This window comes from Aedes aegypti, chromosome 2, assembly GCF_002204515.2.
Source record: "Aedes aegypti strain LVP_AGWG chromosome 2, AaegL5.0 Primary Assembly, whole genome shotgun sequence".
Lineage (NCBI taxonomy): Eukaryota > Metazoa > Arthropoda > Insecta > Diptera > Culicidae > Aedes > Aedes aegypti.
In genome coordinates this window covers 413,574,299-413,602,038 of record NC_035108.1, presented here as the reverse complement: position 1 = coordinate 413,602,038, position 27,740 = coordinate 413,574,299, and the positions used below count along the sequence as shown (strand labels likewise).

Here is a 27,740-nt window from a genome sequence, read left to right as displayed (position 1 = left end):
ACGAACGCTAGCTGAGCGGTTTCACAGAAAATGACGACTTTTTTCCCAAATTTCATTTTTATATGTTTTGATTTGGATGAAATTTTGCATATGCTTTCTTTATGCCCAAAAATGCCTTTTTGCATCATCGGTTCGCCATTTTGACTCTAGCCTTACTTAGAAGGGCCTAAGAAAAAAAATCCTTAATAATTTTCAAAAAATTATAACTTAGAAATGGTTTTTCCGATCAGTTTGGTGTCTTGGGCAAAGTTTTAGGTTATTGTTGAGACTACCTGAAAAAAAATATACACTGTAAAAAAAAGTTGTATGTTTTTATATTTCGAAAATAAAGCTTAAAAGTCAATTTTCTCAAAAATCGAATTTTTGATTTTTTTTTATATGTTAAAATTAAGTCTTTTGCACAGTGGGTCAAGATGGAGAAATCATGGACAAAAAAGCTATGATATTTAAAAAAAGGATGAATTTTAGAAAATGGTCATAATAAACTTTTTAAATGTTTTTCAACTCGATTTTATGAAAGTACGTAAAATTTACAACAAAAAGGGTATAAGGGAAAATCAGGCTAACTTTTACCGTTTTAATGATACAGCGATTTTAATACAAAATTATGATATAATTTTCAATTTTCGGTCATTTGCTAATGTTTTTCGTAGCTCATAAGCCTAGGAATTTGTTCATTGTCTGAAAGAGCAGATAATTTTTGACTTAAATGTTTGAAAAACTATTGATTTGGTAATTTTTCATGGTATGAGGTGAAATAAAAAATGTCCCTTTGCCAATTTAAGAAAAACTATGATGAATTGCATTTTTTCGCAATATCGCATGGCAAAGGGCGCTGCGATGCATTAGAGGGAACAATAAAACGCATGGCTATAAGGGCTAGTCTAGCTAAAGAACGTGAACATCCCATAAAAAATGCCAAGGAATTATTTGATTGGGCTCAAAAGTGAAAGGAGGAGCAACTAACACAAAAGTCGAGTCTAGTACACGACACTGAAGACGGCCTTACATTTGAGGTCAAAGTACGCGTATCTGTCAAAGGATACAAACTCTAGTGGAATTTAATGGTATAGTACTAAATTCGGTTTTTTCATCTACTTATAGGCATTGTACTAAACAGCTCGAAGATTTATCAACAAATTTTCTTTTCTTATGCAACTACAACAGAGTATGAACATATCAAGGAGCAGCTTAATGAGCAATATTTGAAAGCAATAACCATTCAGGGACCACAAAAATACCATTCATTTATTCCAGTTTCCGTAGATAAAATAGAAGTTAGGCAATTTTCAAACTGTAATGATAGTAAAAAAATTGTAAACATTATGAAAAAGTAAGAAATCTGTATCAAAATAGGACGCTCCATAATTGTATAAGAACATGAAATAAAATGCTTTCAGAAAAAAAATATTCTTGATTTTATCAACATCCGAAAACAACCAAAAGTTGTGAATTTTCAGTAAATTTAATCTTAAAATCGCTGTATCTCGGAAACGGTAGCAATTAGCAAAATTTTCTTGTAGACCTTTTTGTGGCAAATTTTGCGTACTTTCATAAAATCGGGTCGAAAAGCATTCAAAAAGTTTATTTAGACCATATTGAAAAATCAACCTTTTTTTTAAATCATAACATTTTTGTCCATGATTTCTCCATCTTGACCCACAGTGCAAAAGACTCCATTTTTTGTCTACTTTAAAATATGAGAAAAAAAAAACATTTAAAAAAAAGGATTTTTAAGCTTTATTTTCAAAATAAAAAAAATTACAAATTTTTTTTTCAGTGTACATTTTTTCCAGATAGTTCCAACTATAACCTGAAACTCTGCGCGAGACACCAAACCGATCAGAGAAATAGTTTTTGAGTTTTAATTTTTTGAAAATTGCTAAGGCTTTTTTTCTTAGGTCCTTCTTAAAAGTAACGCTAGGGTAAAAATGGCGAACCGATGCATATGCCAAATTTCAGCCAAATCAAAATATACAAAAGTAAACCGACATTCGAATTCAAATGGAACCGCTCAACTGAATCCAATTGATATCATTAGCTTAATAATTCATACAGATATTTGCCTCACTAAACATCGATATTCAGTTGTGTTCACAATAACACGTTATGTCTAAAACAGCAGATTATAAAGATCGGATGTACCTCGGTTTTTTCCCCTCTAGATATCAGTACTTGGGCTATATTTTCATAATCGGAAGGTTTCAAAATATACTATCGGTGAAATTTTTCCCATACTTTTTTATATGGAATGAAATGTGTAGGAAAACGTGATTTGCGTTGATTTTCATAGGCTGTATATGAAAAAAATAGCTAAAACATGGAAACAATCAAAATTTCACCGATGTAATATTTGAAAGTTTCTGATTGTAAAAACATAACCCAATTACTGAACTCTAGCAGAAAAAAATCCGAGGTACATTCGATTTGCATAATCTGCTGGTTTAGACATAGCATGATAATTGAAAACCGATTATCATACAAAATGCTCTACTTTGACGTTCTGTAACTTTGTTTCCCTATGAGCAATCGGCATAAAATTTTGACAGAGAACTACAAATAAACTCAATTTCATTAAAATATGAAACTTTTTACAGTGCCGGTCGAAAAGCTACGGACAAGTTGAAATCGCTCAAAATAATAGTAGTTTTAATAATTTAAATATCTGTTGTACTTTGAATTTGTGATCTCTTCTTCATTCAACAATCTCCACCCAAGCTATAAATGATAAACAATAAAATTTTCTACAAAATTGTTGCTGAACAAAAGTTTATATAAAAAATACTATCATTTTGAGCGATTCCACCTGGTGGTTAACTTTTTTATCGATACTGTGAAAAATTACAAAATTTGTGATAATAAAATTGAGTATATTTTTAGTTCTCTGCCAACAAATCATACCGATTTCTGATAGGGAAACAAAGTTACAGCAAGCCAAAGATAAGTAATTTGAACGAAAATCAGCTTTCAATACTATTATTCAGATCACAACTGTAAGTGAATTAATGATCAAACTTTTGATAAACAATCAACTTGTTTTTCCATAAATAAAAAGTGTTGATTGATTCAAGTGATTTTGAATAATTAAGATTAATTGCAACAACTTTTGTTCAACATTTATTAAAAGAAAAACAAAAAACAAATTGAGAGTTAAATTTTTAACCAAAACTGTGGAAAATGTTTGAAAGATTTTAGTTAGTTTAGAAAGATTTTGTTTCTAAGAAGTAATTTGCAGATTTTTTTCAATGTCCATTGAGATATTTTGATAAAATAATTTGAGATTATTTTAATAATTTATTGTGAAAGTCCAGATTTGAAACCAAATAAAGATTTTTTAAATTACATATTACGAAAATATATAGATTTTTCAGCTTTGAGTCAGTTATTTTATTTTTTATTATTATATTTGAAAACCATTTGTTTCAACAGCGAATTTTGATAGGTGATTCCAAAAACATTGAAGAATACTAATTTTCTTCTCTTCTCCAAAAGTGCTCCACGGGCCGCATTCTTGTACTTCGTGGGCCACATGCGGCCCGCGGGCCGCAGGATGGGCACCACTGTATGTAGACTATCACATCTTGACGTTGCAAGTACACACTGTCCGTTCGGATTCAAACTACGAATTCAAGTTACCTGAAAAGGTAGTAAAAAAAATCTGTCGCATAATAGCAGTGATACAAGTTTATGTAAACTTTACAATTGATGTAACTGTATGACGGTCTAGCAGTACGTTTTTCAAATGCATACACACTCCGAAAAAATCATGCGATTTTACGTCTTTTGGATGCACATAAAAGAAGCGAGCCAAATGACGTGAATTTGGGTTTCATTTTAAATACTATGGTGTCTGATTCGGGAAATGTCAATCATAGCGGCATCGTTTCCATGTCCTTTATCATGTAAAATTACATTTTTCTGTCAATACATCTTTCAGAACACATTTTTACGTCATTTCATCATTTACATCATGTGTCATTCAGTCATAATGTGAATTGCGTCCGGAGTGATTTTCGTTATTTTTAAAGGTGTAGGAGATCTTCAACTACTCATTATCAGAGTAGGCAACTTGCCAAATCCCTGCTGCGTTTTTCTGGAAGCTCCAAAAGTTCTTCTTAAATATCTTGTTGAGAAGAAGCATAATTTTTCACTTAGGGGTCATCCATAAGCCACGTGGACCTTTATGGGAGTAGGGAAGGTTTGGCTAATGATCACAGTCCATATAAATTTTGAAATTTTTGTATGGACAAATATTCACGAGGGGGAGGAGAGGGTCTGGAATCACAAAAAAAGACCACGTGCTTAATGGACAGCCCCTTACGACGATAAAACTGGACGTTTGCTGAAGGATGTTTTGAATGATCTATCAAGTGACTGTAAGTCACCTGAATAGATTGAAAGTGAAAAATGATTCAATTGTATTTTCTCGCAGCATCTCGAGGTAGCGTTGCTGAAAGAGGGCGAGCTTGACGAAGCCCCTCTTGAGGACTGCTGGAGCAACATAAAAGCAACCATCAACAACGCAGCCGAGAGCATTGCAGGGATGCAGGGATAAGGACAGAATCATCTTGACGGACGGACGTGAGGTGATTGATCGTGGTGGAAGCAGCACCACGATGAACACCTGAATGACACGGAGAACACAGGCGCAGAGGACAGCGGAGGAAGTGACTACGTCAGCACGGCGGATGAAGGAAACAAACCTGCCCCACATTGAGAGAAGTTAAGGATGCCATTAACCAGGTCAAGAATAACAAGGCCGCTGGTAAGGATGGTATTGGAGCTGAACAGAAAGCAAGTCGAAAACATATTCTGTGCCCATCTACAAGAAGGGTGACAAACTGGAATGTATAAACTATCATGCGATCACTATCCTGAATGCCGCCTACAAAGTGCTATTCCAGATTATCTACCTTCGTCTATCACCAATAGCAAATGAGTTTGTGGGAAATTATCAACCTGGTTTCATCAACGGCCGCTCGACGACAGAAATGCCGTGAATACCACGTCCCAACGCATCTCCTGTTGATCCATTTTAAAGCGGCATATGATAGCATCGACCGCGAAGAGCTATGGAAAATCATGGACCAGTACAGCTTTCCTGAGAAGCTCACAAGACTAACAAGAGCAACGATGGACGTTGTGCAGAATAGCGTGAAGATTTCGGGCGAACATTCCAGTTCGTTCGAATCCCGCCGGAGGGTGATGGACTTTCATGCCTGTTGTTCAACATCGCGCTAGAAGGTGTCATGCGGAGAGCGGGGTTCAATAACCGAGGTACGATTTTCACAAGATCCAGCAGTATTATGATAGATACAGTATGGCCCATAGAAAATGCGAAAATTGTTTGAACGTGAATTAAGCATCTACAAGCATTGTTTTCATCGTTTTCGTGAATGAATGTAATTTCTGATTACTGTAGTATATTCTGACATACCTTCGCTATCTAGGACGATTTTTTCTTAATTTTTCTAACTAACCTAAATGATGTACTAAGGCAATAAAGCTTGAAGGTTTTGTTTGCAAAACGTTAGAAAAAGCGTTTGATCGTCGAATACTCTTTCCACCTTCAAAAATAACACTTTATTTTCGGAAAAAAAAATTTTAGTATCAGAGAATGGAGAAGGTCTTAGAGAACGTGTTTTTCATGGTCACAATAAAATATTTTGCCAGGGCCATAGTTTTGGAAGCCTTCAAAACCTATAAGACGCGAATTATAGGTTTTGAAGTGCCTAACGAAACATTAAAGTTTTATAAAAAATAAGCACGGAGGTCTATACAAGTTTTTTGAGAGAGAAGTATGTTTCTTCGGTTAGAGATAACTTAGATCAGTACTAGCTCAAAGGTTGAGAGCAAAACAGAGCCGCCTATCACACTTATATGAAGGTTCAACCACGGCTCTCCAAAATTAGCCATTTAATCTGAAATATGTTCAAGTCTCCAGCGCCCGAGGTATGAATCCTTTATATCATTTTATATGGGCGAATGTTCGAGACAAGTCTTATGAAGAATCTCACCCCTTGTTGATGTTTTACAAGCTTTCATCATAAAGATATTGAACTCGATGACTGCCTTCGAATGTTTGAAGGTATGCTTTCAATTCCTCTCTAGTAAGGTGTAAAAGATAAAAGACGATTTTCGCATTTTTTTATGAGCCATACTGTAATTTAGAGGCGGTTGATGCAATGGTGGAATCGGCGGCTCTTTACTGCTACCCCAACGTATCGCTGGTTCTAAAAAGTAAACAACCATACAAAATTCCGACCAAACAATGGTGAAGGCGTAATCTATTTTCTAGAAAACATCCATTTTGGGAATTAAGCCGAATTTGATGATTGAATTGACAACAGCGCACTACAGTAGCACGTAGAAAATAACTGCTTGCAAACAATATCTTTCGAGCGCATTGATTACCTGTAATTTTGCGAATAATATTTTTTACTTTTCCGCGTTAAGCCTGGTTCTGGACTTAGGTTGGCGGCTTTTCAATTTTACTCCCATTTGACAGCCGCCCTCCACCCTTGGGTTGATGAGTTCATCTTCCTTGGATCCTTGTTAACGGCTGATAACAACGTTAGTCGTGAAATACGGAGACGCATCATCAGTGGAAGTCGCGCCTACTATGGGCTCCAGAAGAAGCTGGGATCGAGAAAGTTTTACCCCTCACCAAATGAATCATGTACAAAACGCCAATAAGACCGGTGGTCCTCTATGGACATGAAGCATGGACCATGCTGGAAGAGGACCTGCAAGCACTTGTAGTGTTCGAAGGAAGGGTGCTTAGGACCATCTTTGGCGGAGTGCAGGAGAACGGTGCGTGGTGGCGGATAATGAACCACGATCTCGCTAGGCTCTACGGCTGCCCAGTATCCAAAAAGTTGCGAAATCTGAAGGCCAAAATTCAAGTGGGAGGGACACAGCCATGGACCGAGTAAACTGGCGTAACATCGTTAACGAGGCTTTATCAAATTAATTGATGTAACACCAACTAAATATATAAATAATTGTATTTTCTCTGTGAATTAATACGAATTATGTTATTTGCATTTTGACAAAAGTGACATGAGAGCATATTTGGAAGCCTGGAGACAAATTTTAGAACTCCTCTAAGTGCCACTGGGGCTTACATATTATTAAACATTGAACATTGTCCCATGGATGCTTGATTTGTGGAGGTTCTTCACGTTAAGAATGTCTATCCTGTAAAGGAATATATAAAAAAAGTGCACATTGCGGGGATAACAAGAAGTTCAATTTTTGGAATTGTCCATCACGCGAGCTAATTGTGGAGCCTAGTACCTGTCTGTGCGATAGAGCAGAATTGACCCAAAATTAAAATCGTAAAAACTTCACGAAATATCAATCGATTTACGATTTTTCTGCTGTTTTGGAAACAATAATTTATTTTTTTTAATTAACAATAATCATATCTTGCGAATCATGAGCGATATAAATTTGGATTCTTCGGCAAAGTTGCTCCAAATCGGATGTTCTAAAATATTGTAGAGTTGTCACTAAAAAAATATCTGAATAATTTGGAACAGCTTTCCTGGAGATACCATATATCTAAAACAGACAGCTTAGGCACAAATTTTGTCTTCCTAGCTTTGAGACCAATGGCGTGGGCCGAAAATGGTTATTAGTTCTGATAGGTCCTAAGGCTGAATGAATGTTTAGTCCGAGTGAGTCGTTGGTCAAAGTTATCTAGATTATTTTGAAGCCCACAATATCCGCAGTGAAATATATCTTGAAAGAACAGCCTTTGTTTAAAGGAAGGTAAAACGCTGATAAATGTGTGCCATATGAAACAGTAGTTTGTATTTTTCACCTCGTATAGTCTAATGTTATTTGGTTTCGTGGGCTTAAAGGGCTTTTATACAACTTATATAATAATGGCACGCATGGCAAAATTCACACTGGTCATGTTGTATGTTGTACCAATATGCACTAGCTGTATTACATGGTGAAATGTGCTCAAGAGGTTTCAAAGCGAAATTTTGAAGATGATTCTGGAGCTGCCTCCTTGAAATAATAGAGACTGTAACGAACCTTATTTGAAAAATTCAATCATTGATAACCAGTGATGGAAAGTGGGGAACATTTCTGCTGAACTGGAACAAATACAAAACCAAACGCTCCCGAGCGTCAGAGCGCTGGTTTACTCGCATCCGTCGTGCTCCCGAGTAACCGAAGCTAAAAGTGATTTGCGAACGTGTTCGGAAACCTTCAGAGTCAAATTGTGTTTTTGGGAAAAAAGCTACTTCCCCTCCAAAGTTTATGGTTTCCAAGTGTTTTTGACTACTAACAAGTAGTTTACTGTTGACTTGATGGTTATGCAATTAATTTGTCTGTCAAAACCATAATAAATCACAACTTGCTCGGTTACTCGCGAGTAAACGTTCCCGAGCTTGTTGCTACTTCTTTTGTCATGTTCTCCCGAGCAGGCGGGTGCGGACTTACTCACGCCTAGCCAGTTCGCGAGTATGTGATGTTTGTTATGCGTTGGTATACACTCGTGAGCTACTTCGTGATGCGATCTTTTCCAGCACTGTTGATAACATTCAAATCAATGGATCCATACATTTCAGGTTTATTCCGTTCAATAAGCAATAGTCTTCTTAAACATTTGTCAAGCAGGTAATTAAAGTTCTTCTTAGCTTTATTTATCTGTGACAATAGATCAAAACGACCGTTACATTTGTTTCCGACAGTTTGATAGAACATTTAAGGTATACACATAATTTAGGGAGAATAATGTAAATTTGTAATATATAGTTGTTCATTTTAATGATTAAATAATTTGAATTAAACCTTATTAAAGGAAAATTACAGTTTTGATTTTTTTTTACATTTCTAAGTCCTAACAGGCGTGGAGAGAAAGGTTCTACAATTGTTTACAATTGTTAGGCATTTAGAATTATCTAGAAAACATGTGGCAAAAAATATACAAAACCACAAGAGCAGTAACTTAGGAACTCGAAACACGCAAAAGGAAAAAAAGACTTGAAGCAACAAAAAATATGATTTATTAGAAGGTATTCCGATCGTTTTTTTTTATTTTTGGACTGGTATTGGGACTTGATAACAGCGATGCGACAGTAGCATAAAAAATGTACTAGACGCTCCACTGCAAGATACAAGTGCAAATCAATCAGTTTAAAGGCAGCTTTTATGGCAACAAGGTGTATTATATCAATCTTTTATAATAGCCGTAACAAATAAGTGTCATTCAGCCATTACAAGCATTTTTAATAAAGTTTCTATGCTGCAATAAAGCTGGTTTTGTAGCCACAAAATTTTGATTTTATATTTTGACTCTAAAAGGTTTTGAAAACAACTGAGAGTTGACTTACAAAATATCATCTTCTAGCTACGTTAAATGTCGCCTCTAGCTATTGTAGCATTCACGTAACTGTCATAAAATATCAATAAATCCCCACGAATGCCAAATTGCTACAGAATTGTTACTTGGGAAGTAACGTGATGTCCAAAAACCATGATGCAAATACCATGGAAGAGGTCTGTACGATGTTTAGTCAAAATGGAATGGTAAACGCAAATGACTTTCACTCATGGTGTAATAATTCTGAACTTCAATAACATTTGAATGGTGAAAAGGAAGGTAGAAAAAAAAGTTACAGGACTATGCATTAGCCAAGTTTAGTTCGTCACAATATTAGCTAATAAATTAAACAGAATATCCAATGTTGTAATATTGGATCATAAGTCATTTTTTTTTCAATAATTTAAGACTGAAATCGTTCTTATCTTCTATTGCAACTTGATTAGGTTAGATTAAATTTATTAAATAGCGTTTTTTATTGTCTTATAAGCAGTTGAATTCAATTCATCTGTATTTTCTGAACTGTTACGAGAAAATAAACGTAATGTGTCGCTTGAAAAAATATCAATAGGGCAAAGGACTAATTGGGCATTAGCATGCTTCTGTTTGGCATGGGGGTTTTAACCCTTTCGAGACGAAGCAGCACAATTGTGCTGGACATGATTTTCTGAAACGAATCTATGACAAAAGGTCGAAAGACAAAAGGTCGAATGACAAAAGGTCGAATGACAGAAGGTCGAATGGACAAAAGGTCGAAGGGACAAAAGGTCGAATGGACAAAAGGTCGAATGACAAAAAAGGTCGAATGGACAAAAGGTCGAATGGACAAAAGGTCGAATGACAAAAAAGGTCGAATGGACAACAATTAAGGAAGAACAAAAGGTTATACTCTTCAGATAAAAAAAAGCAAGTTATCACAAGCGCTACAGCTAAAATAGATGCGAAGAATACGCGCATATTTTCAGAAAGACCATACTAAGGGAGGTTCAATTTCAGCTGGTCAACGATCTTTTCGGGGTGAAATTTTGTTAGACTTTTCAGGTCGTAGTGGATCCAGAGTTACTGTGTACGTTCTGTTGCCTTATGTGCAAGAGCCACATTCCTTTCATGCTCACCCGTGCACTGTACATTTTGAGACCTATGTTGGTGTTCCTCACTTTTTTTAGGGTAATTTCTCAATGCGTCTCCGCTTCGTCACATGCGTTGTTCAAAAACAGCACGTGCTAGCACAATAATTGATGTGAAGACAAAATTTTAAAACGAGAATCGAAATTGAAGCTTCCGGATCGCGCGTCTTCGACCGTATCATGTAGACCATCTAGACACCTGCATAATAAGGTAGAAATAGCTGTAGAGACTCTTCGTTACTGAGCAGTTGTTTTACAACTTGGATACCGATGGCGAGGGTAGCACCGAGCAACGCATGTGTTGAATCTTCCCTAGCGTGCGCTTTCAGAATATTTGTTGGGATGCCAAGTGCTGGAATGCAGTAACTGCAGCTGTCATTCAGATTATACTGGAATTTTCTTCTAACGGTTCGGGTTGCAAATCATCTCCTAATAAAAAGCATGATGCATAAATGCAAAAATGATCAAATTATCAGAAAAGCTCTCAGTAAATGCTAGTGTAGCTGAGAAGCAGACTCTACCCTAGTTGGGACCTAATTCCAGAAAAAGGATGATTATTTTTCCGTGATGCTAATTTAAATCAGTCGAGAACAACAGTCAGATAAAACTCTAATGCATAGCCCTAAAACAGCAAAACTTCAATAGAGGGAAAATCCTTTGTTAGAAATTAAAGTGAAATGCTCATAAACACTGTAAAGCATAAAGAACAGCCGATATTTTAAAGAAGGCAACATATCAATTAAAAAAAAAACAGACAAGATGTAAAAGTGAAATCTATAAAGAACAGTCAATGTATAAAAGAAAGAATAATCGTCGATACAAGTGTCTACAACAGTATTAAATCACTATAATGTCTAACTCAAAAAGAACAGCCAATGTTTTAAAGAAGAACAAATCTCTATTGAAAATGAATCAAATAAAAGGCTAATAATGATTACTTTGTGTTTTGGAGTACCAAAATAATAACAACCGACATTCAGAAAATTAATCTTTTGTTTGGAAAATAACAGCATTAATACAAATTATTGCTTCAAACGATAGTTCTGAAGAACAGCTATCATTTAAAAGAAGGAAACACTTCGTATAAGAAGGGAGGAATTTGTGATTAAAATGTTAGTAATTGTGTGTACGATAATCCTTTCAACGGTACCATTTGAGCCTTTCGTCCATTCGACCTTTTGTCCATTCGACCTTTTGTCCATTCGACCTTTTGTCCATTCGACCTTTTGTCCATTCGACCTTGTTTTTTCATTCGATCTTTTGTTCATTCGACCTTTTGTCCATTCGACCTTTTGTCCATTCGACCTTTTGTCCCTTCGACCTTTTGTCCATTCGACCTTTTGTCCTTCGACCTTTTGTCATTCGACCTTCTGTCCTTCGACCTTTTGTCCTACAACCTCTGAAACGGCTCGTTCAGGGATGGTTTCAAATATAATTTTTCCCGTCTCAAATAATCCATAGTCAATGAGTTACATAAAAAACATGAAGAGTTTTCGAGAGTTAACACATAGCAAGAGAAATTTGATCATACAGGTAAAAAATCGTTCGTCCCGAAAGGTATAAGGACAAGTTTTCTGGGCTTGGGTGACAAAACTTCGAAAGACAAAATGTCGAATGCCATAACGTTAATGAGTCCGAATGAGTTAATTTTTAAAGAATAAATAATTCACTAATCGGATAACGACTGTTTACATCGTTCTGAAATGCTAGCAGTTGATGTCAGCAGCGAAAATGACAGACAACAACTTTTCGAACACTCAATGCCTGTAAACGACCACCAAACAGCGACACTGTCGTTTGGATTCCTCTCACTCAGCGTGCTACGCTCGGTTCTCAAGTTTTTCATACTCAGGCTTCAATTTCAATTTGCTTCAACTGCTGCATTAGGTTTTTTTTCTCATCAGAAATAAAAAGATGGTTGACACTTTTCTGCAAATTCTTTGCATGCTTACTCTGATGAAAATTGAAAATTTTGCTGTTTCCAACGCTGTCCGCATCGCATCCATTTTTTTCCTTAGCAACGTTATTTATCCAAGAAACTTCGCTAGAAAAATGACTGTATTCGACGTTTTGGGATTCAACGTTTTGGGTATCGACGTTTTGTCTTTCGACATTTTGTCTTTCGACATTTTGTCTCTAAACCTGGAATTTTGTAATTATAATCACCTAAATACGACGCATAATGTGGCCAAATATGAGCTAAGCAGCTTTTAAAACCCTCAGCCGAAGTGAAACAATAGTTTTTAATAGATCAATACTGTACACAATAAACTTGCAAAGTTTGCACCAAACTTAACCAGAACGTGATAGCAGTATAAAGATCATTGCAAAAGGGCTGACGAAAACCAGTAGGAACATATTGTATATCAAACTGTCTCAGAGCTACTCGTTTATCTCTGTAATTTACTTACCCGTGTAACGATAACCATCTTGTCGCCACATTGACTTTAGTTTTGATCTGTAAAAAAAGAAAAGAGAAGCGCAATTATAATCACATTGATTCAAAAAGCAAACAATAAATGTAAACAAAATTCTTCCACAAATGATCAAATCTCCCCCAGAAAAGTAAAAGAAACACCTTAGGAACACAATCAGGAATAACAACTCTAGCAATCAAGACAAAGGGAAAGTCGGCAGTACCTATTATTATTGTTTGGTTTCACACGACAAAAAGTGAAGTGGAAACCACGGCAGCTAAACGAAAGCAAACATCTAGATTGTAGTTGGGGAGGGTGGCACAATCTCGAGTATCACTATAATCATAGCTTAGATCTGGCCCATAAAATCAACACTGTTGGCCATAACTCTTCAGGCTGGCCGACGGCACAGTGCAACGTGTCGGTATGGACGAAATAATAGCGCATTCTAGAGTTCCCGCCTTACTGGTCACCGATGTTGTCACTGCGGTATTATTATGACTTCTAGGCTCAACAATAAGCACAGCAGTAACCTGTTCCGAAGACCGTTTAATGGCCCTTTGAAGCTTGCTAGGAAGCTGTGCCAGGTGGCTACTTGCTCTGTTTAAAACATCGAATGAAGACAAAGTATGCATGGATAGCCGTTCCCACCAGAGAGAAGGCGGAATAATCTCGTTAATGATATCAGTAAGTGGCGTAGAGCTCAGCTGGAAGTAATGTATCGTGTGAAATCGTCTGCCGGTGGTGATGAAACAAAAACAAATAGCAATAACGATCATCGTAGGACACTTTACCAAATAATGTTAGAATGCTATCAAACAATGCATCTAAACTGGATACGTCTTAGTTTTATCTTTTTTTATAGACAGGTATATTCAATCGATTAAATGTATTTAGCTCTATCATGTGAATGATGTTTACTAAATCCAAAATAATATGCGCTGATTTGGTTTGTATTACAGTGTTTAATCTACCATGTCTACAATTAGCTTTAAGGCCAAAACTGGTTCTTCTACTATATAAATATTCAATTTTAAAGTCCCAAATGTCCTCGATCCCAACGAATATTGGAGTTTCAGAATAATATTCTTTATGTTTGAATTCGTTTTGCTTAACTGATTTAAAGATACAGTCGACTCTCCACATCTCGATATCGAAGGGACCATCGAGATAGGAAGAGATCGGAAATATGGAGATCTGGAGAGTGAAAATGTATGATTAAGTTGCGATGAATTAGAATATTTCTTATTTTATTTTAATTCGTGGTCTCATAATAGTTACTTATAGCCTGATATAAAGAAAAACTTTCGATCGCAACACATTTACGATCCTTCCCTGGATTTCGCTTCCCATGGTCTACTTTCGACAGCGTTTTCCCCTTCTGCAGCGACCCAGTTCGAATGATAAACCCCAAAACGACGTTATGCTACATTTTCGCGAATGAAGATGAATAAGCAAGCAAATCGTGAAAGGTAAACACGCAAAATTCACCAGATGACCGACTTGTGTGGACAGACAGCAGAAGGCAAAATAAAAAAAATAGCAACGCACTGCTCCCCCAGAAAATCAAAGTAAAAACATAAAATGTAAAACGATATTTACTAGGTACCGCTACGTTTGATGGGCAATTCAATTCATTTTCTCCATGTACGTATGTATAGATGAAAATGTGAGTATGAGTACTTATCTCTCCATCGGGCACATGCTACAAACACCCTTAGCTTGATCCACAAAACCGAGCTTTTCCTGCTCGTGTAAGTGAGGATCGCCTTTCCCCATAAATCTCATCGTTTGTAGTTGCCAGTATTGGGTATTTACACTCCCCATCATCATATGGTCAGCTAGCTCCCCCAGAATGGAACAAATTGGCCGGCTCTGAGCTGAGCAGCAGACTGGTGGTTGTGGACCCAGACTGGGACCAAAAGAAAGCCCACATACGTTGCGTGTGTTTAATAAGCGACCAACCGGCCTCGGTAGCTGACGACGCCTTGTCCGGCCGGATGGTTCGATGATGGTCTGTCTGTCTTTTTTTTTTTTTTTTTTATTATTAGTATCATTCCAAACATTACATTCATTATTTCTTATATCTAGGTGTTCTGTGTTATTAGACAACACTATCATCCTAATTTGGTAAAACAAATCTAAGATTTTATTAACATTTTGTTAACAACATATTACATTTCATTTGCCGTAGCAGTTCAGATTTTTTACAGGTGAGTTGATTTCACCTGCTTATAAGAGAAAAAAAAAGTTTTTAATATACTTAACCTAACTTAACCTAATCATATAACGCATTAATCGTGGCAATAGAAGATTGTAACGATTTTTGCCTGAAATTATTGATTATTTTATTTGACATTTGTTCCAATGTTTCAACATTGGATATCCTATGTAACTCATTGGTACTATACCAGGGAGGAAGCCTCAGAATCATTTTCAAAATTTTATTTTGAATTCTCTGCAGAGCTTTCTTCCTGGTATTACAACAGCTAGTCCATATTGGTACAGCATACAACATGGCTGGCCTGAAAATTTGTTTGAATATCAAAAGCTTGTTCTTAAGACAAAGTTTTTATTTTCTATTAATAAGGGGATAGAGACATTTTACATATTTGTTACATTTGGCTTGAATGCCCTCAATGTGATTTTTGAAAGTTAAATTCTTATCTAGCATGAGTCCTAGATACTTAACTTCATCTGACCAATTTATTGGAACCCCTCTCATCGTGACAACATGTCTACTTGAAGGTTTCAAATAAAGAGCTTTTGGTTTATGTGGGAATATTATTAGTTGAGTTTTGGAAGCATTAGGAGAAATCTTCCATTTTTGCAAGTATGAAGAAAAAATATCCAAACTTTTTTGCAATCGACTACAGATGACACGCAGGCTTCGTCCTTTGGCGGAGAGGCCTGTGTCATCCGCAAACAAAGATTTTTAACATCCCTGAGGTAGCTCAGGTAAGTCAGATGTGAAAATATTGTATAATATTGGTCCCAAGATGCTGCCTTGGGGAACACCAGCTCTTACAGGAAGTCTTTCAGATCTGGAGTTCTGATAATTAACCTGAAGTGTACGATTTGACAGATAACTTTGAATTATTCTAACAATGTATGTTGGAAAATTAAAATTTTTCAATTTAACAATCAAACCTTCATGCCAAACACTGTCGAATGCTTTTTCTATGTCTAGAAGAGCAAGACCAGTAGAGTAGCCTTCAGATTTGTTGGAACGGATCAAATTTGTTACACGTAAAAGTTGATGAGTGGTCGAATGTCCATGGCGGAATCCGAACTGTTCATTGGCAAAAATTGAATTTTCGTTGATGTGGGCCATCATTCTGTTCAAAATAACCTTTTCAAAAAGTTTACTGATGGAGGAAAGCAAACTGATTGGACGATAGCTAGAAGCTTCTGCAGGATTTTTGTCTGGTTTTAAAATTGGAACAACCTTAGCATTTTTCCATTTGTCAGGAAAATATGCTAATTGAAAACATTTGTTAAATATATCAACTAAAAATGATAAGCTACTTTCTGGAAGTTTCTTGATGAGGATGTAGAAAATTCCATCATCGCCAGGAGCTTTCATATTTTTGAATTTTTTAATAATAGTACTCACTTCTTCCAAATCAGTCTCCCAGGCATTTTCGAAAACGTTCTCTTGATTGAGAATATTTTCGAACTCCTGAGTAACTTCATTTTCAATTGGACTAGTAAGACCTAAATTAAAATTGTGAGCACTTTCAAACTGCATAGCAAGTTTTTGAGCTTTTTCGCAATTAGTTAGTAATAATTTGTTTTCCTCTTTCAATGCCGGTATAGGCTTCTGAGGTTTTTTCAAGATTTTAGATAATTTCCAAAAGGGCTTAGAGCCGGGGTCCAATTGAGAAATTTTATTTTCAAAATTTTTGTTTCTTAAATCTGCAAAACGTTTCTTGATTTCTTTCTGCAAATCCTGCCATATAATTTTCATAGCAGGATCACGAGTGCGTTGAAATTGCCTTCTCCTCACGTTTTTAAGACGGATCAAGAGTTTAAGATCATCGTCTATAATCACGGATTCAAATTTTACTTCACATTTTGGAATTGCAATGTTCCTGGCTTCAACAATGGAATTTGTTAAAGTTTCAAGAGCATTGTCAATATCAATTTTAGTTTCTAAAGAAATGTTAACATCAAGATTAGAGTCAACATACGTTTCATATATATTCCAGTCGGCTCGTAAATAATTGAAAGTGGAGCTGATAGGATTGAGAATCGCTTCATGCGATATTTGAAATGTAACAGGGACATGATCAGAATCAAAATCAGCATGAGTAACTAATTGGCTACAAAGATGACTAGAGTCGGTTAAGACCAAGTCAATCGTAGATGGATTTCTAGAAGAGGAAAAACATGTAGGGCTATCAGGGTATTGAATTGAGAAATATCCTGAAAAGCACTCATCAAATAAAATTCTTTAAATTTGGATCCAGGTTTTAAATAAGTTTCGGTAATAACTGCTATATGCACTTTATTAGCTGTAAGAAAATTAAACAGCTCGTCCTCTTTACCATTCAGAGAACGAGCATTCCAATTTAAAATATTTAAATTATTATTTGGATCCATTAGAAAAACATAATCCAATAACAATTTTATTTGTAAATTTTACACCTACTTGGACTGCTTCAGTCATAGTGGTGGCTTTGAACATTGCATCAATCATTAGATTCAATTGTTCAGTTAGAAAATTAAAATCAGAGGCAGACATATCATCTGATGATTTCCCATTGGAATTTTCGGTAGACGAAGAAGCGGGGTAGGAGTTACCTGTGGCGGTAGGGTTTTTTCCATTTGATTTGAAACAAGTAGAATGGGTACTCATGGAACGAACAGGGGAAGAGTTCAAATTACCTGCTACGATATCGGCAAAGGATTTACCGTGGGTAGATACATTCGAAATTGAAAGATTCGAACGGCTACCCGACGGATTAAAATTTGTTTGTGAATGAGCATGATTATGATCTTCCTGGTGGGTATGATTCCTAATCAAGCGATCGTTAACTGAAAAATGAGCATTGTTCGATACTCTACCAGGCAAATTCCGGAAACGACCGTTATCGTAACGGATATTATCCTTCATCTGCTTGGCACGAGCCTCAACGACTCTTTTGCGTGAAATGCATTCCCAAAAGTTAGCTTTGTGAGGGCCCTTGCAATTGGCGCATTGAAATTTTCTGGTATCTTCTTTCACAGGACAGTCGTCCTTAGCGTGAGAAGAACCTCCGCAAATCATGCATTTAGCATCCATGCGACAATTTTTTGTACCATGACCCCACTTTTGGCACCGACGGCACTGAGTGGGGTTCTGGTAATTTCCTCCAGGTTTCTGGAAATGTTCCCACGTCACACGGACATCGAACATAAGTTTAGCTTTTTCTAAAGCTTTAATATTATTTAGTTCTTTTTTGTTAAAGTGAACTAAATAATATTCTTGAGAAAGCCCTTTCCGAACAATGCCAGATTGGGTTCTCTTTTTCATAATGATTACTTGGACTGGTGAAAATCCAAGTAAATCATTTATTCCATTTTTGATCTCTTCAGGTGACTTATAGTCACTTGAGAGACCTTTCAAGACGACTTTGAACAAACGTTCAGTTTTGTCGTCATAAGTAAAAAATTTGTGCTTCTTCTCTTCAAGATATCTGAGAAGAAGTTCGCGATCTTTAAGAGTTTCCGGCAAAACGCGACAGTCTCCTTTCTTTGCGATTTGGAAGGAAACCTTGATTCCCCTAATGGAGTTCAAGATCTCCTGCCTAAATCCCCCAAATTCGGAACAACTGACCACGATAGGCGGCACTCTTTGCTTCCTCACTTGAATCAAAGAGCCTGGGCTAGAGGCTGCTTCGATTTGGTGTTCGGAAAATTTGTCTAGAGCATCGAACTGATTGCTCATTTCAATACAATTATTCATTTCACCCTTGGAAGAAACTTCGCATTCCGGGGAAGCGTCCTTTCTTCCATTCTTGCCACGTGTAGTGACAGTTTTAAAACCCACTTTTTTGGAAGGAAGTAGTGAATTCAGAGATTCACCCTTCCTTTTGTTAGTTGTTGATACCATGTTTAGTTAATAAACGAGAAAGACGTGACCTTCGAGAGGTTTTTTCCCTAGACGGTGTCCAAGAAGGATTACCACCGCTAGCTTTCGCCAACGGGTCCAACGAAAAATCGAAGGCACGGGTCCAAACAAGGATCGTAAAGGGATCAATAGTAGAAAAAATAGTACTGAAAAGTACTGTTTAAGTAGCACTGAAAAGTACCGTTTTTAATTTTAGCACTGAAAAGTACTGTTTGTGTAGCACTGAAAAGTACTGTTTTATTGCTTTAGGTAGTTTTTAAGAAAACTTCCAAGAGCAGAGAGAATTCGTGTACGCACAGCACGAAGGTACGATGCGCACTGATGATGGTCTGTCTATTGAGTGCCAGTAGTCAGTGACGATGGCCGTTTTACTGCAGTTTGGTCGACTACCTACTACGTGTCGAAGCCGTGTCGAAGTGGAACAAACGAGAGCCGGATGGAAACTAGTTCAAGGTGTGTACGGAGCCGGAGAGATGCCATAAACGGAAAATTATTTACCAAATTTGCTTGCTTGATTTGATTGAATTGTTATACGTGTGAATAGATTTTGTTGCCATATTTTTCATTTAAAACCTGCTATGAATAAGATGCCTTTAGTGTTATTCGGGATTAGAATAGGTCAAAAATGAAATGATGATTTTCGAATAAGTTTCAACATAAGGTTTACATAGTGTGCTAGTAATAGAGGTAAGGGGACATGCACAATTTATGTCATGCTCCAAGGGGAGGGGGGGGGGGGGGTTGGTCAAGCCAAGCGTGTCAATCATAACAAAAATTTCGGAAGACTCATACAAAATGTGTGACAGGAGGAGGGGTCGAAAAGTTGAAATTTAGCGTGACATAATTCATGTACCATCCCTAATAGTATCATGTTGATGCATAAAATATCATCGAAAATAACGGATGCTCGTTTATTTTTATATCTGAATATGTCATTCGAAAGCTTTTCTATTCTATTCCACAAAAACAAAAATATTGGAATGATGAAATTGTTGAATCTTTCAAAAAAGCACTTTCTCCATTATTAGAACATGTTCCAGTAAAGTGGTATTTGCTAATTTCCATTGCATTACATTCTAAGTGCAAACAAGCAAAAAATCTAAGGTTTTTTAATGTTTTCTACTTTTTTCTTACAAAAATACAATGATTTTTGCACATTTATTTTATTTAGACACGCTATAAACCGCACTACCACTATCATTAGACACACACAATAACTGGATCCACCCTATGCGCTATTCAATAATGGATTGACAAGTGTTGGAAGTGAAATTGAAAATTCATATATTCTCCATAGTGTAGTATACCTATAAAAGGCGAAAATTGTGCTCACTCGAAATTACCCAGCCAACCAGAAGTCGCAAAAACGTTAACGTAATAAGTGGTTTATTTGTATGAATTACATAATTACCACATAATTAATTTAACGAAATCGTTTGATTGACGCACAAAACCCTATTTTCTGAGTTCATCGGTGCATTTTGTTTCATTCCGTATACACGTCTCAAATAGTCGCATAAATCCGTAGCAGCTGTCAAAACAGCTTTTTCATCATCAAGTAAGTAGCAGAAGTTTACAATTTAGTTCGCAATAAAATCTATACATTCGCATTGTACACATATTTTCATCATATAAAATATGCACAATGTATTTTATGTGTGGCTTATTTTTCAAAAGTTCTTAAAACCAAAAATTCGTGTGCTCGTCTAAATTGAAATCACATGGAATGTGAAATCTCAGAATTCGAGTCATCAAATGTAACATTTAGAGGTACCCCAAGCAAGTCATACAAGCCTTTAGTGAAATATACATAATTTTGTTATTCTTGAACCAATTTTTTGGCATCATTCTCTTCAAAATTAGATTGACAAAAACTTTATAGAACAACAAACTCGTCTAAAATCAAAACTAGTCTCAATTAAAAGTAGCTTACTCCAAATGTTTCCTCATTTTAATGAAAAAAAAAAATTTGACCATAACTTCCTATCCCAAATCGTTTTACATGCTTTTGAAGTTAATTTAGTTATTTTCAAACTGTGTTACCACCACATCAAAAAATGGTTTTGACCAAGTTTTTTTTTCAACAAATACTTCGCAAAAACATGATTTTTCAATTAAAAATACCAAATTTTTCGAATCTTTGTTAGTTAAAAGTTATCTTTAAAGCTGAAACTGAATTTTCTCATTTTAAGGTTAAACTTTGGAAACGTCATTGCAACAATCATTAAATAATATTGTAACAAAAATAAACTTATAACAAAATGTTTCATAAACTTAAGTTTTTCAATAAAAATGTCATTTCCGTTAATAAAAAACTCATAAAAAATTGATTTTTTTCAATAAAAAATATCATGTTTTTGGGTATTTTTTGTCTAATAACTAGGTCAAAACCAATTTTTGATTAAATGTGATGTACCGTAATTTCGGGTGAAATTGATCATTTTTCACGGTTCTTCTAGTCTGTTTTCTATAATGTTAACAATGCCAAACAACTAAATGCAGGAAAACAAGTACGAAGGTGAGCCTCGTCGACTTATGTACCGAAATTTTCTAACAAATGTCATTTTAGTGTTAACAAATACTTCTAAAATAAAAAATCAGAGGAACTCATTTCGGGGTGAAATTGATCACTTGTCAATACCATTATTGTTAGTTTCCAAAACAACTCTATATGATAAATTTGAGCTCCCTGAATCCGAATATGCTTGTAAAATTCTTAACAATGCAATATTAATATAAATAACGAATAGTTAAATTTCAAGAATAACGCGGAAAACGTTTAAATGTATGCAATTTCCTAAGGAATTCAACGATATCTAACAGAAATTCAATTATTTCAACCATATGAGCAAATTGGTACGAGTTTTGGTGATGAAATCTGGTTTGGGATATATCTCAAGCATCCTCACAAACTTTCAGGTTTATACCATGTTCAAATCCTTGCTTATTAATAGAAGTTCATAGGTGTTTGTCAATACTGCACCGTGCATGATTTTGAAATTTTACGTTATTTTCATAGTAATAAACATTCTTTAACGCAAAAAACTTCACAACACACAATTCGACAATAGTTACGACAAGCAACGTTCATTTACTGCAGCTTACATTGATATTTGTGCTCCATTACGAATGAATAGAATCGTGTGATATGATGATCAATTTCACCCTACTGATCAATTACACCCGATTTTACGGTATACATAATTTGAAAACAATTTAATTGGCTTCAAAATCATGTAATATCATGTAAAAGTCATGTGATAATATTTGGTATCGGTTGAGTATTCATGAAGTTATGGTCAAACAATGATGATTTTTTCAGTACACTGAAAACATCTCTTCGTATTTTATCCAAAATCCATTTCGTAAAACAATATTTCGTACATATAACGCTATTTTCATTCATTGTACTTGACAGAATTTCGCGATTCAGTGACTTTACGAAATAATCGTAAGATGTACGATATACAATTCGTAGACGTGCGTTATCGTGTTGTTCGTAATACGAATTGTTTAGTATTACGAAACTGATCGTTTAATCTACGAAATCATTCGTTTTTTTCTGCAACGCAAGGTTTCGTAGACACATTTCGTAAAATACAACATGACACGACCGCAGCCGAGGGAGGTAAGAAGATGCGCGTATAAATGTTCGTTCTTAATACAAAACAAACGAATTTCGATTACGAAATGTTTAGTACATTATAACAATCATTGTTTGTTCTGATTTCGAGCTTGAATCGTATTACGAAGCTGGTTGCATACATTTTACGAAACTGTTTTGTTGCAGAAAACAACGAATAATTTCGTGGTTTGAAGACAACCAAAATGTACCTATAACGAAATCACCTGGAGACTTCGAATGTGCAAAATTTTACTTATAAGATGTCGCGGAAAGGCCTTCTACATACAAAAGTGGAGGCGATATACGTACATATATTATGTGTTGAATAATAGCATACAATGCGACTGTATACATTTTCTACCGAACTAACCTGTTATTCTATGCGACTTAACTTCTGATAAAAAATGTTGATTTGACAGCTGCTACGGATTGATTCAACTCCCGAGGATGAAAGAATAACTCCATTAACTTATGCATACCATATTTTGGTATCATACCACAATTAGGTATTGTTCAGTTATCAATACCTCATTTTGGTATAATAATGGTATTTTAAAAATGTTTAAAACAATTGAAAATACTTTATTTTGGTATTCGACAGTTATTGAGGACTGCTGGAGGTATTGAACTACTATTGAAAAATTTCACTTTTATGTAAAAATCCATCATGTATTATTTAGGTATTACAATACCTTATCTTGATATTTGTAAACTATGCAGAAGGTATTATTTGAGGTATTTTGCCTCTAATGCAGGGCTCATTCATACCTCATTCAGGTTGTAAGTATTGGAAATTATCTGGTATGGAATACCTCAATTTGGTATTCAGTAGTTATTTTCTTCTTCTCGGGATTACATTGTACGAGTATACGGGCTTACATTGTACGAGTATACGGGACGAAATAAAATGTACAAATGAACTCAGAAAAAAGCGTTTTTGCGAGGAAAATTATAAATCTGATGATTTTATCCACCGTGTGTTGGGGGTTCGATGTAATTTGTATGAATAAACGTGTTATTACGTGAACTTTAATGCGACTTCTGGTTGTCTGGGTTGAGTTGTAGTTGTGAAAAATAATGAAATCGTTCTGGTGGGCTTCGATTACACGACTGGGCGCGTTAACCAACTACGCCACAGAACGGGTAACGATTCTGCAGCGCCGTCGGTTAACCTGAAACCAAAATCCATCACGACCCCCCATTCTTTTTTTTTTTTTTTTCTATCTTTATTAACGAGATTTTTAGCCCTGGGCAAGTTCATCTCGGGACCAACGGCTTTGGTCACTGAAAATTTTTTAGTGACTATCTCGGGGATGGGATTCGATCCCAGGTCCTCGGCGTGAGAGGCGTGAGAGGCGTGGGTTCTAACCACTACACCAGGTCCGTCCCCACCCCCCATTCTTCTTCACAAATATACATCTCCTTCGGCTCTTTTGGATGCTCTTTTGGATGCTCAATTCGACTCTCCCAAGCGAACAACAGTGAGAGATATCATTTTGGGCCTCGCACTGTTGTCTTGTTGTTGCCAACTATTTTTATTATTTTAATTCTGGCTGTTATAGTCTATTCAACGGATAGAACTAAAAAAGTTTTGAGGGTTTGTTAGCTTTGAGTCAGAAAAAGCATTTGATTTTCGCATAGTATACCTTCCACCATAAAAAAATCGCATCTAATTATTGGAAATACGTATAGGTTTATCGAGTTTAAGGCAAGCTCTATATGCAAACTTTCACCACAGTTATGGACAGTTTGCTTTCTTCGATTTTGAACAGACACAGTAACGGACACACTACTATCCAACGTCTCTGGGCTCGTACCCTTATCAATATCAATCATCAAAAGGTTTGTAGACGACATACTATTTTCACTACCAGCAGTTCATAAACTTTAAATAAAATATGATGGGAAATAATATTCGTCAACATCTGGGTCAATCAAGAACTTCGAGAATCGTGAAATATACAAGCGTAAATTGACATCTTTTGATGAGCTTTGAATGCAGTGCACACTTAAAAACATTAAAAGAAATTAACTGGGTATATCAGTGCACACAACAATATTCAATTAGCTATAAGGAATACTGTATTCATAAAGATACCAGAACGAGGAATTCGATGTAACAGATTATTTCTCCATATTTTGCCATACATACTAAAAGACAACAGTTACGAGAAATTCCTATTCTTGCAATCATTTCACAAATCTATCAGACAGACCGGGCCTGAGACGAGACTCACGAAGAGAAGAAAAAAGTCAACGTCATATGTAGTCAAGATTCGAAATAAATTGTAATTAAAAAGTCATCCAGCGGAGCAGTTTTTCCAAGAATGTAGATAAATCTAAATTATTCATAATTATTTTTTTAATGTCTACTACGTTTACTGGCATGAAATTTCACTTAAAAGGCTATTTACGTTTCGGTGTGATGCGAACGCAATATTTTTTTGCTGAGCCGTTTATGTGAGAGTGGAATAAGAACTCAGCAATTACAGAAAAAGAAAATAATCTTCGCGAGTATCGCCTCAGGTCCGGACTAGATGATATTTTGGCCTTGTAAATATAAATCAAGGATTCCATTATTTTCGATCTTTAATGTGCTATTTTTATACAGATACAGTCATTTCTCCCTTATTCGATATTCTGTATCTCGTTTTCGTTATCGAGTTAGAGAACCATAGTAAACGTTGGTTTTCATAGCTAGCTTGATGGTCCCTTGTATCGCACTTGCACTAGTTTTGTGTGCTATAACTCGATACCTACCTAACTCGACGGTCCCTTCAATATCGAGTTATGGAGAGTTGACTGTATATATATTATTTACATTATTTCAGCAAATATAGCAAATATTCGCAAATCAATTTATCTTAGCTTGTTCTACTGGTCTCAAACTAGAGAATCATCACTACTCCCGCGGTAAAAAATATATTGGAGACATAAAAATTGAATCGCAATTAACTGCAATTTCCTTGTTATATGGTGACATATTTCAGCGAAACATTTCTACCAGATCGCCATACAAAAACCGAATGTTCGGAATTTGAGACAAAACGGTACGTTTTACTGATATCATGAAAAAACTCTTGATCCAATATGTCTGAACACCGACCATATGTAAAAGAAATAAAAATTTCCATTTGAAGAAAAATCTTGTTCAGTAGAAAAGAAATACTAGGTAATGAATCTGAAAAAATATTTTCGATTTCCTCTAATATCTTGTTTTTCCTAAAACTCGCATATTGAAGTAGGTCTCTGACAACTGAATGCACCTTCCAAGACGGCTCGGCTCGTGGGTATTGTTTTCCTCTGTGAAAATCCGATTACGTCGAAGCATTGTAAAGGTTCTTCGTTTACATCATGTCGGTAATTTGAGCCCGAGGCGTACCCCGGTGAAAAATAGCCACATACATCGCGCGGCATCAGGGTGCTGCTGCTGGCTGGCTGGCTGGTTGGGCAGACTGCGGTTTTTTTCTCTTCATTGCTTTCGCTACTTGAATTGACTTAGTCCAGAGGTTTAGGGAAGACTGGGGAATATTGATATTTTTTTTAATGTGGCTGTAACTATGCAGAGAAATCATAGCTTGTCGATATTTCTGAACAGGCTCTCAATTTAGGGCCGGATTTACAAATGTGGGAGCCCCGGTTCTAATGACTTTTTCAGAAATTTTTTTGATGTTTTAGAACGAGCTAAATAAAGTATACCTAGTAGCTTTTCTGGTTATGGAGTTCTAACTATACACAACACATCAGTTTTAAACTGTTTTGAAACCATAATTTATGTAACTTTGGCTCAAAAGTAAAAAAAGACTCAAAGAGTATAATTGCTAAAGCACTGGTACCGTAAATTCGGGTGAAATTGATCAGTAGGGTGAAATTGATCACCGTGTCACGCGATTTTATTTCCCTCTTATAGAGCACAGAAATCAATGCAACGTATGGTAAATGAACATTGTTTGTCTCAACTATTGTCGAATTGCATGTTGTGAAGTTTTTTTGTGTTAAGGAATGTTTATTTCTATGAAAATAATAGTAAATTCCATAATCGTGTTCTGTGTGGTATTGGCAGACATCAATAAGCTTATAGTTTTAAACAAGGATTTGGACATGGTGTCAACCTGAAAATTTGTAAGGATGCTTGAAATATATCCTCAAAACGAATTTTATCATTAAAATTCGTGCCAATTTGTTCATTTTGTTGTAATTATTGATTTTTTTATAGATATCAGAAGATTCCTTCGGAAATTGCCTACATTTATGCGTTTTCTGCGGTATTGTTGAAAATTAATTGTGTATTATTTCCATAAATTTTGCATTGTTAAGAATTTGGCAAGCATATTTGTATTCAGGAGGCCCAAATTAAATATGTAAAGTTGCTTTCAAAACTAAAAATAATTGTTTTGACAGGTGATCAATTTCACCCCGAAATGGAATTCCTTAATTTTTTATTTTAGAGTCGATTTTCAGCACTAAAATAACAACTGTATGAAAATTTCAGTATATGAGCCAATGAGGCTCACCTTCGTACTTGTTTTCCCGCATTATGTTGTTTGAAATTAGCAACATCATAGAAAACAGACATGTAAAACAGTGAAAAGTGATCAATTTCACCCGAAATTACGGTATTTGATTTTAGTAGAAGATTTAGGTTGTGCATATTTTTTACGTTGTAGTAGATTTTATGTGCTTCATACTAAAGATTAATTCTTTAAGCAGGTATCATAGTACTGCCATATTGGTTGAATCCTTGTGCTTCGCTGTTAATTGAGTTGTGTGTATATACCTACCAAATTTAATTATATTGATCTTCATTATCAAACTGCAGATACTAAAAATCATATTCGATCGTAAGTATGCGTAAAAAATTGTCTTCCGCAACCGGTGAGATAAAGCCGTTCTTCGAGAATTTTTGAATTTGTTTGAATTTCTCACATTGTTTGATTCAAATTTGAAAAGATGGTGTCTTATTGATTTCAAGTTATCTTTCAAAAATGTTACATAGATGACCTGATTTTGTCAGCCCCCTTTTCAAAACTTCTTTCAGCTCCCTTCAAAATGTAAGCAATTTATCAATGTTATTTCTATCTTATGTATTCAATATGTTCAACAGAATTGTAAT

The 27,740-nt window shown here is 35.6% G+C and overlaps 1 protein-coding gene across 2 annotated transcripts in view; it reads right to left on the bottom strand.

The window, feature by feature from the left end:
• LOC5569086 (myosin-VIIa) overlaps positions 1-27,740 on the bottom strand; it is a 98,840-nt gene that overhangs the window by 20,719 nt on the left and 50,381 nt on the right. For both annotated transcript variants that reach the window (XM_021847365.1, XM_021847366.1), the window contains exon 3: positions 12,882-12,928. In XM_021847365.1, the coding sequence (XP_021703057.1) occupies positions 12,882-12,899 (18 nt within the window). In that variant the 5' untranslated portion in view covers positions 12,900-12,928. The remainder of the gene's footprint in view (positions 1-12,881; positions 12,929-27,740) is intronic.